General features: G+C 32.2%; 1 protein-coding gene across 10 annotated transcripts in view; it reads left to right on the top strand.

The window, feature by feature from the left end:
• RALGAPA1 (Ral GTPase activating protein catalytic subunit alpha 1) overlaps positions 1 to 16,824 on the top strand; it is a 204,683-nt gene that overhangs the window by 57,586 nt on the left and 130,273 nt on the right. For all 10 annotated transcript variants that reach the window (XM_031453588.2, XM_031453590.2, XM_064485901.1 and 7 more), the window contains exons 11-16: positions 1,455 to 1,652; positions 3,718 to 3,855; positions 8,336 to 8,484; positions 11,372 to 11,501; positions 13,246 to 13,483; positions 14,509 to 14,670. In XM_031453588.2, coding sequence (XP_031309448.2) covers positions 1,455 to 1,652; positions 3,718 to 3,855; positions 8,336 to 8,484; positions 11,372 to 11,501; positions 13,246 to 13,483; positions 14,509 to 14,670 — 1,015 coding nt within the window. The remainder of the gene's footprint in view (positions 1 to 1,454; positions 1,653 to 3,717; positions 3,856 to 8,335; positions 8,485 to 11,371; positions 11,502 to 13,245; positions 13,484 to 14,508; positions 14,671 to 16,824) is intronic.

Genomic DNA, 16,824 nt, shown 5'->3' with positions numbered 1-16,824 from the left:
ACTTGGGATATAGGGTGACAGTTTATACAATAATGAATATCTTAGCTCTCGATCTAATATTTTTAAAATTAATAAACTTTATTTTTAGAGCAGTTTTTAATTCATAGCAAAAATAAGCAGAAAAAAACAGAATTCCTATACTAATTTTTAAGTTAATTTTTCAGTATCTGAGAATAGAACTTTTTTGAGATTATGTGAGTCTTTTTAAAATTTATTTGAACTTTTTTAAGGAATGCTGAGCTGTTGCTTTAACTGTAAAATAGTCTTAGAACAGGCAGGGATGATCAAAATTATGTCATTGACCATTAAGCTGCTGGAATATGAGAATGAAAACTTTGGAATGGGTTTGTTAGATGGAGGAAAGTAGCAGGTAATGTAGTTTGCTAGGGAATCAGCAATAGCAAAATAAGTAAAAGGGTTACCAGCCAACATTAAATATTCTGTTGTTATTATTATAAGAACTTTTCATCTTTATCTCAAGAAGCTGATTTTCTTGGCTAGTTTCACTCAGATATAATAAGGTCATTTGAACCCAAGATTATTATTAAATATACCTACTGGTTAGACTAGAGAGTAGCAGATTTTAGATAAAGTGTGTGATTTTGAGAGTGAAATTAATTAGTAGTTGTAAAAAGAAAAGTTAAAGTCAATTTAATTCCATTTCTATTTGTAAATAAAAAGTACAGTGAAAATGTTAACACAAACAACGTGCAAACAAAAGACTTTGGGTAGTGAGAGTATGAGTCTTTTTATTGCTTTATTTGTACAAGTGTGAGTTGTATAAAAAAATTGTTTTCTGTGGCAGTGTAGTACTTTTGTGATGAGGAAAATGTTTACTTTTTGTTAAAACTTAAGGCAGCCCTGAAAGTACCTCAAGGAAAGAATAACTAAGATATTCTTTTTCATTTTCTAAGTATTTTGCCTTATTATTTAACATATGTAACTTTGGATATATATGTATATGTAAAATGAAAGAAGGCTATAACTGTTTTGAAATATGCTTAGAAAAGCAAAATTCCCTTGTTGTATGGTATTTTATGACTTCTTAGGCATAATTTTTAAATTAAAATCTTCTGATTAAAATTTATTTCAGTGGTAATCTTAAAAAAAAACCCAATAATATAACTTTTAAAAATGTGATTTATTATGAAAAGTTGTATTTATATTAAGCTTTTAGGAGTTACAAGGAATATGTTCATTTGAGATAGATAGTCCAATTGAAACAAATCTTTGCTCCTTGTACTGGAAATCAGTGTCTACCTACCAAAAGTATTTCTACCTCAATGTATTTACACATTATTTGGAGACAGAAGTTTTTTCTGACAACGATTGGTTGACCTTAACTCTTTAAGAATCATTTATGTCTCACATTTTGTAACAGCTTAGAAATGTGTATGTTAATGGTTTGTGGCAAAATAAAAGGTGTCATTTTCTCTATTCTTTTTTTTCACTAGGCATTTTTATTACCAATTTGTGAAGCAGCAGCTATGAGAAAAGTGGTAAAAGTGTATCAAGAATGGATCCAGCAAGAGGAAAAACCTTTGTTCATGCAAGAGCCTGAAGAAATTGTGACCTCTTCTTCAGACTTACCGTGCATTGACGATGTCACAGACCATGATACTTCGATGGAAGAGGGAGAAAAGAGAGAAGAGGTAAATGATAAGACTTAGGTATTTTAGTATAAATTTAATAGAATAGATTTTTCACAGTATTGTGATAAATGGGAAGGTAAAGCTACCTTTCAGTATACAGTTGACTCTTGAACAACATGATTTTGAACTGTCTGGGTCCATTTATACAAGGATTTTTATAATACTGTAGTACCACACAGTCCACAGTTGGTTGAATCTGCAGATACAGAGAAGTCAGGGATACAGAGGAACCGTGGATACCGAGGGCCGACTCTAAGTTATACGCAGATTTTCGACTGCTCAGAACATTGGGATCCTGACCCTGGTGTTGTTCAAGGGTCAACTGTATTTTGCAATTTACATAATGTAACAGTTACCTCAGTACCCTATCTCAAAGCTCTTTGGTGTTACAACTTTAAAAGAGGTTGTATTCTGATTCTTTAAGTCATTGTTTAGATCAAAACTAGATGCTGTTATAAAAGGTATAATATTAAAAACTGTGGTACTAGATCAAAATGGGTGTTGTAGTAAATACATCTTAGAGTGATTACCAAACTACAGTTCCCTTGCCTGTCTTACGCATTTAGACTTCAGGGAGAAATGGAACCATGGACCCAAATTTCACTTCTATTCTCTCTTATCTCATCCTTTCTCCTCTGTGAGAAAACTTCAGTATTTCTTACCACAGACCAGCACTTAACAGGTCAGAAAGCTTTTTATTCTGCAGTCAGCTCTAGTGCAAAATTTGTAAGAAAGGATTCAGGGATTCTGGCTTTTGGTTTAACCCTCATCATTAGTCAGGTTCTCATCAAAAAGTCGCAGTCTGACACTGACATATATCTTACTAAATCCAGATGGGAGCGATTTGATAATCACCTTGCTGGTTAATTTAACTTCATCAGTGGATTTTATCATATTAACATATGAATGAACAGGCAACGTTCTATAGGGATTCAATGAATCAATATGTATGTATAAATTTGTATATATGATATATATGTATAATGGCATGCTCCCCTACTTGTGGAAGGGAGAAAATGTAACTAAGAAATATAATTGAAGTAAATAAAATTAACCATGTCAATTATAAAATAACATTCACAGTTTTGTTACACACCAATAAAAATGTCCAATTTTGCATCAAGCTAGAAAATAAAGCTATCAGTCAAAATAATTTGTTTTCCTCTAGTTTTTTTGTCATGAATTGATAGCTCAATACTGAGCCTATCCTGTGTCATTTATTATCCTTAAATTGAAATGGTAGATAATAAATCTGTCTACATATATAATTAAAGAAACAAACTGTAGGAAGAAGGGAAAAAGGCAGGAAGGAAAGAAGCTACAAATGTAGGGTGATGTAGGTATATTGTATAGGTGTGTTCTGTTGGTTACTCAAATACTTCACCAGTGTTGCCATTAGAGATCTGATTTCTTGTTGATGGCATAAGCCAGAAAACAAAAGATATAACCATTGATTTATATTTCTGATAAATTCAGTATATATATATATATATGGCATTTAAAATTTAGTGTTAATTATAAAATAAAGTTAAGTTATAGACTCAGATAATTAATTATAAATGGATTTCTTATTCACATAGTATCTGTTAGACATTCAACAGTCATGTGAAATACAGGACAGTTTGTGTCTGTGCAGACTGTCATGCACCTTGTAGTATGTTTGGTGCTACCTGGCTTATCCCATTAAATCCCAGTAGTAGTTTCAATTTGTGTGGCAACAAAACACTCACAAATTTCAGAGTGCTTTCTTAAAATACGTAATGCCCACATTGAGAACCAGTGTTAGAGAGATAAACATGAAAAGACATCATTCACATAACTGGTTTAGCAAGAAGACAAGAATACAAAGTAATTATTTTAAAACAGTATTATTGCTATGGTCCTATAGTGTGAAATAGGGAATACCTAAGTCTGCCCAAGGAAGGCTTCAGGGAGAAAGTAGTATAATACAAAGAAAGAGCAGGTAACAAATGAGAAAGGAGCCACACAGTGTGAATAACTTCTACAAAGATGTGAGAGACATTGAAAAAAATATATATATATTTTTGAAAATATTTTGCTTCAGGAAAATGGAACCAATATTGCTGATCATGGTCGAAATTCTACTTGGGCAAAAAATGGCACCTACCAAGATGTACTTCATAATGCTTCTGAAGAAACCACAGAACAAAACATACGAGCTGGTGCCCAGGCAGTTCTGCAGGTAGATCCCTTTTTGTTTATTTTTAAAAATAAAATAATTATTAAATATTTCAAGTACATAGTTCAGTATTTCATTGTAATTACTGAAATATTATAAACTCAACAGCCGTATTTATCAGTTATCGTTATACCATATTAATTTTGTCTTTTCCTTAACTTTCACTTCATAATATATGTATTGATAAACATTACATATTATTATTCTAGACGATCTTAAAATTTATAGAAATTATGTCATGGTGTACTGTCATCTGCAACTTAACTTTTTGCATTAACCATTATATTTTTGAGATTTGTTGTTGATATATAGTCACAGTTCATTCATTTTAAACTATTTTGTGGTATTATAATTTATGGTTATTTCACATTTTATTTATTCATTTTTCTCTTGATGGTTTTTTAGATTGTTTCTAATTTCTCAGTATTCCAAATAATGCTACATTGACATTCTTATATTTGTGTTTTGGGACACGTGTGGCAGAATTTCCCTAGGATATATACATAGAAGTGGAATTACTAGGTTGGACCATTTGTACATTATCAGCTTTACTTTGCTGTTATTGCCAAATTGTTCTTCAGTATGGTTATAATTATTTACATTCCCTCCAGTGGTGTTTGTGAGTTCTCATTTCCTTGTATCTTCCTCATTACTTGTATGGTCAGATTTTAATTTTTGTTCCTCTTAATGTATGTGAAATGTTATCTCTTTTTTTTTTTTAGTCTGTGTTTCTCTGTTTTAATTTTCTTTTCTTTCATCACTACTGAAAGTAAGCATCTTTCCTCATCTATGAATTGCCTATTAAAATGCTTTTTCTGTTATTCTGTTGGATGTCTTTTATTGATTTGTAGTCCATTATTTTTATACATTTAAAAAATTATACTATTTTTAAAAATAATTTTTAATGGAGGTACTGAGGATTGAACCGAGGGCCTCGTGCATGCTAGGCATGCTCTCTACCACTGAGCTATAACCCCCCACCAAATCATGTTTTCAAGGCCACATGTGACCTCTCCAGTGTTAAATCAGATAGGTGTTTTTCAATCCTAATTTTACTAAAATTATCAGGAGCATTTTACAGAGTAGATCGTTCCCTTCCTATTGAAACCCTTCTTCACTTGGCCTTCAGAATAGCATACCCTCCTGTTTTTCTCCTGACTCACTGGCCACGTCTCAGATTTTTTTTTTTAACGGATTTTTTTTTCCATGTATTTCTGAACTTTTCATGTTGTAGTGCCCAGGAATCAGTTCTTGGTTCTCTTTTCTGCTTTAACTTATTCTCTTGTTGACCTCATCCATTTATAGGGCTTTAAATGTCATCTGTATGCTGCATCGTGTACATTTTATCTATGGACTGAGACCTCTTGTCTGAAACTCTTAAGAGGCCTGAACTCATACTCAAGTTGCCAAGTTGGCATTTTCACTTGGGTTTCTAATGGACTTCTCAAACTTGACATGTCTAAAACTTGGTTTCTCATCTTATTCAACAAATGTACTCTTCGTGCAGTTTTCATCATTTCATTTATTGGCAGCTTTGTTTTCCAGTTGCTCAGGCCATCTTGTTTTCTATATTTCTTTTATATCTCACACCAAATTTGATGACAAATCCTGTCAACTTTCAGAATGTATGTAGAATCTGACTACTCTTCAGCACTCACACTGCCTTTTCTGTTCAAGCTTCCATAATCTTTCATCTGAATTATTTCAATAAGCTTTTTTTTTTAATAGACTTTATTCTTTTAGAGCAGTTTCAGGTTCACAACAGAATTGAGCAGAAAATAGAGAGTTCGCACATAGCCTTCCCCACTCACACATACATACTTCTGTACCCTCAGCATACCTCATCAGTGTGACATATTTGGTACAATCAATGAACCAACAGGGGCACATTATTATCAACCAAAGTCTATAGTTTACATTAGGGTTCACTTTTGATGTACATTCTGTGGGTTTTGACAAATGCATAATGACATGTAATAAACTTCTAATGCAATAAACTTTTAATTGCATGTGGTCTTGCCCACCTATCATCCTGGTATATTTTCATCATAGCCAGAGGGACCCTGTAAAATATAAGTCAGATCATGTCATTTTTCTGCTCCAACTCCCCTTTTCATTATCATTAAGCATTCTTCCTAATGATCTATCAAGGCTCTACATCATTGCTCCTCAGAGTGTGGTCCACAGACTAGTGCTGGCCCACAAAGTAATTACAAAATAGAGAGTGAGAGTTGAGAAACGAAGTCATTTAATGTCTCTTGATTCTGATGAAAAGTTTGGGTTTGTATTTTGCATGTCTTTTTTCATTTCCTTTTTCCTGTTCATTTTTAATTGTATTTTACAATAGGATTGGTCTGCAGAAGATTGGGGGAAAAACCTGTTCCCTCTCCACTGACAATATGAGAAGCTGTGCTTCATATACTCTGGTTGTTTCTCAGCATCAACTCCCATTGCTTTTCCCCTTCCTCATTTCACTCTATCCTTGTTGTTCCTCAGATACACTAGGCCTGCTCTTACTCAGGTCCTTTAAACTTGCTATTATTTTTGTTTGTAATGTTTTTCTTCTAGGTTGCTACATAATTGAGTTTTGCCTTTTCTTTATCAATTCATTCATCTTTGTATTCATCCTCTATTCCCTGCCATTTCCTTTGCTTACTAGGTTCCCCAGTACAATAAGGTGATAGTGAGTACCCTTGCTTTGTTCTTGGCTTTTTGCACTACTTCCACATTTCTCAGGTTCAGGCAGATCTTTTCAGGTTCAGTTGCTGTTATAACATTTGCTGTAGTTCTTGGTAAATACTCTTTTTCAGATTAAGGAATTTTACCTTTTTTCTTAGTTTGTTAAATTAAAAAAATAATGAGTAAGTGTTAAATGCTTTTTCTGTATACATTGTGATGATCTGCTTATTTCCATTTTAATCTACTGATCGAGTATGTTATATTATTAAGACTTTTCTCAGTGTCAAGTCATCCTTAAATTTCTGGGGCAAATACTGTTTGGTCATAAAGTATATATTTTGCTCAGTTTGATTTGCTACTATTTTTCAAGATTTTTGTGTCCATGTTCATAAGTGATACTGGTCTCTTATTTTTCTTATATAGTCCTTGTCTGTTTTCGATAACTGGATTATAGTTTTATAAAAAAATAAATTGGGTAGTTTTTCTTCCTTTTTTAGTCTCTGAAACAGCTTGTGTAAAATAGAGATCATCTAGGAAGGTTGGGCAAAACTTCGCCTGTAAAGCAGTCTAGGCTTGGTGTGTAGGGATGGATCAGGGATACCTTGATTACCAGTTCACTTTCTTTTATGTATTGGTGTATACATCTATTTCTTCTTGAGTCATTTTTGGCAATTTATGTTTTGTTTACAAAGTAATCCATTTTATTAAATTTTCTTTTTTATTGGTATAAAGTTATCCACTGAATTAGCATTTTAAAATTCTCCACTGGCTATGCAGGTATGTCCTTATTTCTGTTGTTGTTTGTGCCTCTCACTTTTCTTCTTCAGTGTTGCTAGACTTACAGAGACAGCGCTTTTCTTGATTTTAAATTTAGCTTAATGTTCTTTTTCTTACATGATTTTACAAACTGTATTTTGTTACAAAGGTTAGCCAGAGGATTTAAATCAGAATTATGGGTAATTATGGGTATAGAAGATATAAATGTCCTGGGTCACAATAGATGTAATGATCTGTTCGTCCAAAGTGTCTTTGAGAACCTTTGCACATACTTTGTCACCATTATAACAGCTTTGTCCTCAGTAACAAAATACAATTAATGATTTGATTATAATAAACTTAATTAAAGATACATATCGATTGATCTGCGTTAGTAGTTCTGTAATATACAAGCTATTTATGCAGTCTGTTATTACCAAAACAGATATGAACGTATAGCCAATAAACATGGAAATAGAGGATAGATGGTTTTGAACACCTTATTCAGAAAATTCTTTTTGATTTAGGTATCATCTTTTATCCTAAACTATTTTTATTTTTTATGTTCTTTTCATTTTATGGCAACAACCAGATTATTATATTAAAGCTCTCAGTTTAAAAAATGCTATTCTTCATTTGGTTTATTTTCTTTGGGTGTCTACTATTAACTTCATATTTGTCTAGATAAACAAAAATAGATTTAATGAGCTTAAATTTCAGATACCAAGCTGGTGGTAGAAGCAGGGTTAAAATTAACCTATAGTCTAATGCTTTTTGCTTTGTTATAGGTGACCTAGTGATCAGCATTTTGAGTTTTTTTACCTTTGTATTTTTATTTGTTTATTTTTTGGTCAGGGAAGTAGTTAGGTTTACTTATTTATTTATTCTTAGAGGAAGTACTGGGGATTGAACCCAGGACTTCATGCATGCTAAGTATACACTCTACCACTTGAGCTTTACCATCTCCCCGAGACTTTTTTTTACCTTTGAGTAAGAAATTTGCCATTGAAATTCTGTAATGAATCGCTTATGATTTCTTTTATCTTAGGTGTTTATTATAAACTCCTCAAACATATTTCTTCTTGAACCTGCAAATGAGATAAAAAATCTTCTGGATGAGCACACAGATATGTGTAAACGAATTCTAAACATTTATCGGTTCATGGTTGTGCAAGTATCAATGGACAAAAAGACTTGGTAAAAAATACTTATTTTTATGGCTTTTCTCATTGTGTATGTGAACGTAGTAATTTTTAGAGGAATCATTTCTTTGATCAGGATTTGTGACAATAATGTAAAGGCTTCTCTATTGAATGAAGAAATAAGTATAATATTTTATGTAATAATCATGACGACGACAATGGCTTTGACCTTCACTTTATCTCAAACATCTTTGATCATACTTGACAAGACCCTTCTGATAGTGGGTCTTTCTAAAATGGGCATGTGATGGCCTCCTTCAACGCCCGCCACCACTATCATTGAAAACTGGCGTGCATGTATGAATAAATGAATTTATGCATGTGTGAATGAATAAATAAATAAATGATTGAATGTATAAATGCCTGATTCCGCAGCCTGGCATTCAAGGCCATGTACAGTCAGTTTCCTGCCTACGTTTCTAGCCCTTTCTCAAACCTAAACTCTACCCTGCAGGGTAGGATCCTACCTCCTAGCTTTGTCAAATTGCTCTCTCGAGCACATTCTGAACTTTTCTTTAGAGTGTCTAATTCTTGCCATCTTTTTCTATTGTTAATCATATCTATCCTTACATTCTACCTTCTTTTTTCAACATATCCATATTCCTTATCAGCTTGCTTGCTTTCATTCTGTGTTTGTACCTGTGTTACAGATCTTGTCAAATTTGTCTTAATTTGTAAATTACTTATATAAATGTCTGTTTATCTCACTGAATTGAGAGGTCCTAAAAGATATATACTGGTTGTCTTGTTTTTTATTTCCTACATTTCTTAACATAGTATCTTATATACTATTGGTACTCTGTAAATATTTGTTTAATTGAATGAAAAGAGAGGCCTTTTAGATGAGAAGAGCAATTATTCAGTTTTTATTGAAATGATACATGTTCATTGTAAAATTCAAACAAAGAAAAATTTTTTTAAAACGTTGCCCAAAAGCTCACTCTCTAGAGGTAATCATTGTTTGCCCTTTGGTGAACACCTGGTTCACTTAAGGGCACCACACCACACACACAGTCACATAGTATTATGCCATATGTATGTACCATCATTTTCTTAACCAGTCATTTGTTGCTTGATATGTAGTTACTTATTTTATTGTTGGAGGAGGCGAGGATAATGAACATCCTTATACATATATAATTTTCCTCCTTTGACTCATTCTTAAAAAGCGGGATAGTTTTTATATTTTATGTTTTGTTACATGTGGGAAAATAGTTTTATTTTGAAAAAACTTTTATTAACAATATTGATATAGTTACATATAGAAGTAGTTACTGTTAATTATTTGGAGCATTTTTCTGTGTCAAGTATCTTTTTAATATTTTTGCATGCATTTTTTTCTTAATCCTGGTAGCACCCAAGAGGTAGATAATATCTCTGTTTTACAGGGTGACTCTTAGGCACAAAGAGATTAAGTAATTTGTCATTGTTCACACAGCTGAGATTTGAACTGTGGTCCTTCTGACTTCAGAGCCCAAGTTATTATAAGCCAATAACAGTGCTACTTTGGACCATTCTTTTGTTAGTCCATCCCCCTTTTTTCTTTTTATATACTTTGAATCAGTGCTGTTGAGCCAGGTTAAAGTGAAAGATTTGCTATGTGGAACACAATTTTAGAATTTTTTCTTAATTTTTATAAGTTCCCTTGAAGTCATAGCAGCATGAGGGATTGCTCACATATTTACATTGGTTTATAAGACTTTATGAATTAAAATCATTATTACAAAGCAAAAGGTTATCTAATATATGAGTGAGTTATGGTTTGACCACAAGTCGGAAAGATTTATTTGGAAAATCTTTTCTTTATTGCATATGTCATTGATTTCAAATGGCTTTTCATTTCTGGTAGCAATGCTTGAAGCCTGAGATTACAAACACTGTCACCTCTAATTTTTATTTTGTGAGTTGAGTGCATGCATTTGTTTGGTTAAATTCAGAATATCTTTCACTGAGTGATGCTTTTCTATTTAGTTCTGCCCACACTTCCCAGAAAAACCATTGTATCTAGATCTGGGACCTCTTGCCTCTGCCACATTACTCACATAGACTGTCCCACATATTACTACACCTGGAATGGGCCTGCCAGTAAGCAAAAGAGGAGGAGGCTGTGATAGACCTGGGCTATTAGCCTGACTGTACACCCAGCTGAAGTTCCCCTTGTCAGCCTCTGTTTTGGTTTTTTTTTTTTGGCATGAGGTTGAATCAGTTTTTGAATTATCAGTTACAAATAAGGTAATTTTATGGTCTTAATAATAAGCATCTAGGAGAAAGAGGCAAGCTGAGGATAATATAATAGAATTGGCTTGACTCCCAGTACACAAAGAGAATAAACGGTTAAAAGATGGCCAGACTAAAAAGAATGGAAAGAAGCGATAGAGTGATGGTCCTCGATTACTTGTCTGGCTCATTGTGATCTATTAATCTTAAAATATGTAGTTTTAAAAATTGAACCTGGTACAATTCTTGATTTGTAGTTGTTCTCCATATTGTAAAGATAAATTAGATGGACAGGCATCAAGGTAGAACTATATTGTATATAAAGTTAGATGAATATTCTTCAGACAGCTCCCTAAGGTCACAACTTGATTTGTGGGTTGGGGTAATGGGAGCAATTTTCAGTTTTTCTCCCCCAGCTTTTTGTATATATTTTTATTTGATGAGAAAGAAGTATTGTGGTTGAGAAATGGCTTAAAAATGGCTGGTACAGATTTATAAAATGGAATCTTTAATTTTAATATTTAAAGAATTCTAAAAATTTGGAAGATACTTGAGTTATTGAAAGATAATACCATTTTTATAACAAGTATTAATTTGAAAGTTATTCATTAAACGAAAGCAAACATATGCAAGAAGCAAACATTAATTAATTTTTTTACTTTAAGGGAACAGATGCTGCTTGTGTTGCTCAGAGTCACGGAGTCTGTACTGAAGATGCCATCACAAACTTTCCTACAGTTCCAGGGGAAAAAAAATATGACCTTGGCAGGTCGACTTGCAGGACCACTTTTCCAGGCAATAAAAATAAATAAATAAATAGATAAATAGGTGGATAGATACGTATTTTTTCTTCAGATTCATTGAGCCCTGAACTTGTTACCTGGGGGAAAAGCTTTAAATCAGAAATCATTTCATATTAAAGGATCTTTTGTAGAGCCAAATAAAAGTTGCTTATCTAAATAGGTTGTTTGCCATACATACAAACTCACAACCTAGTAGAGTAGAGAAAATACCAGGTCTGTGGAAAAAAACTGTTAAAACAGGCCGATGATATTGACTTTAGCTCTTGTGTGGTACACTTAATGTATGACGGCAAAAAGCTACCAGAAGGCTTCATGAATAATGGCTTGATTCTTTGCTTTATGTGTTTCTAAGTCTCTGGGATTGTTAGAAAAACAAAACTTTCTTTTAAGTTGTTCTGTAGTAAAGAAAAAGTAAATTAAGATTCTTTCTATCATTCTATTCTGTAAGGCTTTATTCTCTTCATATCCTCATTTGAAATACAGTGGTAGTTCATTATGTAGGAATTACATATTGTGTTTTCCAAACCAAAGATAGAGTACTGACTTTAAATATATTATGGATTATTTGGAAAATAGAAAGCAAACTAACACTTTTTAACCTGACACATTAAATATAAATACATGGATAAAATGGTTCTTAATGTCAGAGATAAAAGCTATCTCAGATCTAATTCTTGGCCATTAATGTAGCCATTCAAATTAATATTTTCCCTCAGATTATTCTAGTTTACTTCAAATTCGCTTCTGGTAGAGAATAAGTCTTTGAAACCAGCTACATTTATTATCTAAACTTCTCTTGACTTCAGTAGTCTTTTTGTTTTCCCATTGTTAAAACTAACTCAATAGTGAGCACTATCAGAAGACAAAATTTTAGCTTGCTACGTGGAATAACTTTTTGTCCTCTGAATGTTTAAAAGTAGAATGGAGAGTCACTAGTTGTTACTGTTTTACATTGTAAACTTAGCTCATTTTAATCTTTACATTTAATGTATAAATTTATAATGAATTTTTATGAATTCCTTAGTAAAATTTGTTAAGTTAAACTTCTGAAAAATCCTTCATTTTGTGACTTGTTTCTTTGATAGGAGAATATATCTTCGGTAGAAATCTATAAAATCTCAGGGTACTGCCTGGTCAGTAATTTCTGCCCTTTTATGAATAAGTTTTCATTCTGTGATTGGATTTGTTACAGAACATCTTTAATTCCTCTGGTGTCTTTAAAGTGAAATTTAATTTTATCCTTTAGTTTACATATAATTTTTCAAAAATACATTTCAGTAAATTAAGTACATCTCTAATAACTTTTTTTTAAGAATATTCAAATTGTATAGTTAGTGATTCCCATCTTTAATTTGAGAATGTAGGTTTTGGTGTTTTAGTTCAATAACTATTCACTACTCAATAATTTCAGTGCTTAATAAGTGTGGAGACTTTGATCTCTTTAAACAATATTTATTTAACATTAATGTAGTGCAGCATGAAGAATAATTCTTTACGGAGGTTTCTTTTCAGTTTTGGTAACTTGTCCTAATGTTAGAATGTTGGGAATTGGCAGTTGTTGAAATGTATAGTAGATGCTAATGATTGCATGGATTACTTTTATAAGTATTATGTACCAAGAAAGGATATCATGGATATTATGTGGTTTAAGTTCTTGTTTTTAGTAATTTTTTAATAATTGAATATCTTATTTTGAACATATTTCATTGTTAATTCTGATTATTTGTTTTTTATAGACTCTTATAGTTGCCTGGATCAAAGCAAATCTAAATGTGTATATCTCCCGTGAGCTTTGGGATGACTTACTCTCGGTATTGTCATCGTTGACCTATTGGGAAGAGTTAGCCACTGAATGGTCACTGACTATGGAGACACTAACTAAAGTTTTAGCTAGAAATTTATATAGTTTGGATCTCAGTGATTTACCATTGGATAAGCTGAGTGAACAGAAACAAAAAAAGCACAAAGGGAAAGGTAAGAGTTCACAGAGATGCTCCATATAAATTTGTTTAAATAATTCGGTCTGGGAAAATCAAGCCAGGGAGAGGAGTGAGGGTAAAAGTCATATTTTCTCTTAATTGTTTCCTCCTTAATTTATTCTGAAAGTGAAAAAATTGCAACAGTGAAACATTTAGGTACCTTGTAATTTTTCTTCAAGAACCTTAAAGTCAGTAGTAATTTTGGAGAGAAATAAAGTATTTAATGTACATTGTTCTGTACATATCTAGGTAAAGTTAAATAATACTTCAGGATCTGAAATATTTTATTTTTAACAATTAACCAAAATGGAAACTTATAAAACACTCTTCCTTTTTATCTTACATGATTTTTTATTAGAACTTAGGTGATTTCATGTTAATTCTGTTTAAAAAGAATTATTTGAAAAATTTTTTTGAAAGCATTCTCTTAGTTTTAACTAAAAGCAAACATTCCCGAGATGTGTATTATATATCCATGTAATGTTAACATGGTAGAGAGGGACAGTAACATAGTGATTATATCATTAATACATGTTTTTGTAATTCTTGGTTTGCCAGTATTTTTCACTCTTAATAATTAGTTGCTATCCAGAGATTACATCTGAGTCACATTTCATACTTAAATAGTAGTCCAGAGTGGTAAGTATGTGACCAGACTGATTTTTTCTGGACTGTTTATTTCCCAAGTGGCTATTATTGGCAGATTGGATTTTGGTTAGCTCATTTCCTATCCTTTTTTGCTTGTCTGAATGTTTCACTTCTGTTATGAAGCAAGGGGGTGGCGGAGGATTTATAATAGTCTGTTGTTGATGGTGTATTTTTAGAATTCTGCCTCAGTTTTGAAATGTGAGTTGTACATAAAATCAAGTTCAAAAAAGCCTTACAGTACACAACATTTTATCTAGTTACTTTATAATAATACATTATAAGTAAACCTAAGAATCTGAGGTGCAGTGGCACAATAATTTGAAGAGATTATTGATGAGGTGACTACACTGAGATTGAAAATCTACATTCTAGGAGTGGGACACGAATTTCAGAAAGTTTCAGTTGACAAGTCGTTTTCTAGAGGATGGAGTCGCGATCAGCCTGGCCAAGCCCCAATGAGACAGAGAAGTGCAACAACCACTGGTTCCCCAGGAACAGAAAAGGCGAGGAGTATAGTACGGCAAAAAACTGTTGGTATGTACTCTGTGAAATCATGAGAATTGTGTGGGGCAGTATGTTTATAGTCCTTAGTAATATGTAAATACACAGTTTTCTCATCAGTTGGTTTTTGTTGTTAAATGAAAAGCTTCTATGGCAAAATCCTTTTTTCAGTAGTACTTAAGAGTCCAGTGACATGCTGTGTTACCCTTTTATGCTATTAAGATGCACCTCACATTACTGTTTTTATGTAGTTTATTTATTGTAGATATCAATAATTTTAAACTTATTTTACAGAACTGAAGAAGTAGAACTCTGATTCACTTTACAGAACTCATGCATTTACTGGTATGGTTGGTACTAAGCGAATATACTCATAAATGTGGAAGATTAGGGTAGCTTATTTTCGGTGCTACAGTTATACAATTATTTTGGCTTCACAGACTTCTAGTGAGGAATTCATGCTCGTTACTTGCAGACAGCTGAGGCTAAGGTGGAGTATATTGCCAGGTTCCTTCCTGCTTTCAATAGGCATGGAAGAAATTTCTATAGTCTTGGAAACAGCAACAAAGAGCAGTAATGGGAAGAATTTATGGATGTAGGATCACTCAGCATACTGTGGACCATCTTATCCCCTTTCCTCTCAGAGATTTATACCTTGGTGTTTGTTGTAGTAGAAAGAGTGCTGCAATGAAAAACAAGAGGGCTTGTCCTAATCTCTCTTTTTCACTCTCTTTTATCACTAAGTAACTAGATAACCTTAAACAGTTTACTGAACTTTCTAAGCTTTACTTATTTCATCTGTGTGGTGAGACTGATAGTAACTCCCATGCCTGTAACAGAATTGCTTGAAGTTACTTCAGGCTTTATAATCTGTAATTCTGTGGAAGGAGAATTTTCTGTGGACATGTATCTATATTTGATGGTAATCAGTGAAAAACACATCATTTTAAAGAGATTTAAACTGTTGTAAGGTTGTGTCTTCTATAAAATAATGGGTTCTAAAATGTTAATAAGAATTACAGTTCTAAAGGAAAAAAACAAAAGTAGAAAGAGAATAGGGAAATTAAAGATTTTAAATGAATTTAAAATGCTTAGTTTTAAAAATTTTTTTAAAAGAAAAATTTCACAATTGTCTTCTGTCTATAAAATAAGCATAAAATTATATTGGTTGTATATGTCAAGCAGGAAGAATAAGAAATTATACAAGGGAAAAGGATACTGATGCACAGAGATTAATATAATACTTAGACATTTTGGTATAGAATTACATTTTGAAATTCTTAGCAAGATTTGATTGTATCTGAAATGCTTTTCTTCATTTTATGTTAATGTCACATTTCTAGAAAATATTTCTATATTGGTTAAGAAGGAATTGTTCTTTTAAGTTTAAAATTTTACTTTGTTTTACTTAAAACTTGAATCTTTAAAAAAAAGTTCCTTATATATATATTTCTGATCATAGAAATATTTTATGCATAGTGTGGAAAGTAAAGTTCAAAGAAACATAAAAACATATTAGCTGTCTAATGAGAAGTAATCATTGCTAACATGTTAGCATATTTCTAATCTTTACAAAAGCATATAATGAGTAAAATATTCATCTTAAATGCATACCTGACTATGTTTACTTTGGTGCCTCTGGCAAAACTGTCTAGTCTGGCTTGTTCATTGAACTAATATATCAAATAAAAAGTTTTAAAGCATTACAAATTTTGTTTAGAAAGGTGCCTGCATAAAGTTGGAAAATACTAAAAGGGACAACAGATTCAATTGAGTTTGCCTTTTGACATAATGTTTTCTTAAATTTTTAAATTAATTTTTTATGTTCTTAGGGAATGTACATAGTTAAGAATTCAAACTGTGATAAAGCATATACCTTCTAGTAAGTCTTTCCCTCATCAGTACTCCCCACCCTCATCTCATTAGAGATAACTGCTGTTACTAGTTTTTAAAGCATTCCTCTAAAACCAGGTATACAGCATAATGTATACACTGTGGGGAATCATGGCTTTTAGACATTCAAATAAAAAAAAATACTTTTAAGTATTTGCTATGGAAACCCTGTTCTAAGCATTGATGATGTATGTGTGAACAAAGCAAATAAAGTCCATTGAAGTTGGCAATTCTAGTGTCAGGGGAGGCATACAATAAGCAGATAAACCAAACATATCAGGAGGTATTAAGTAC

Source organism: Camelus dromedarius, chromosome 5, assembly GCF_036321535.1.
Source record: "Camelus dromedarius isolate mCamDro1 chromosome 5, mCamDro1.pat, whole genome shotgun sequence".
Lineage (NCBI taxonomy): Eukaryota > Metazoa > Chordata > Mammalia > Artiodactyla > Camelidae > Camelus > Camelus dromedarius.
The sequence above is the reverse complement of the archived record's forward strand: the minus strand, read 5'-3'. Positions and strand labels throughout refer to the sequence as shown.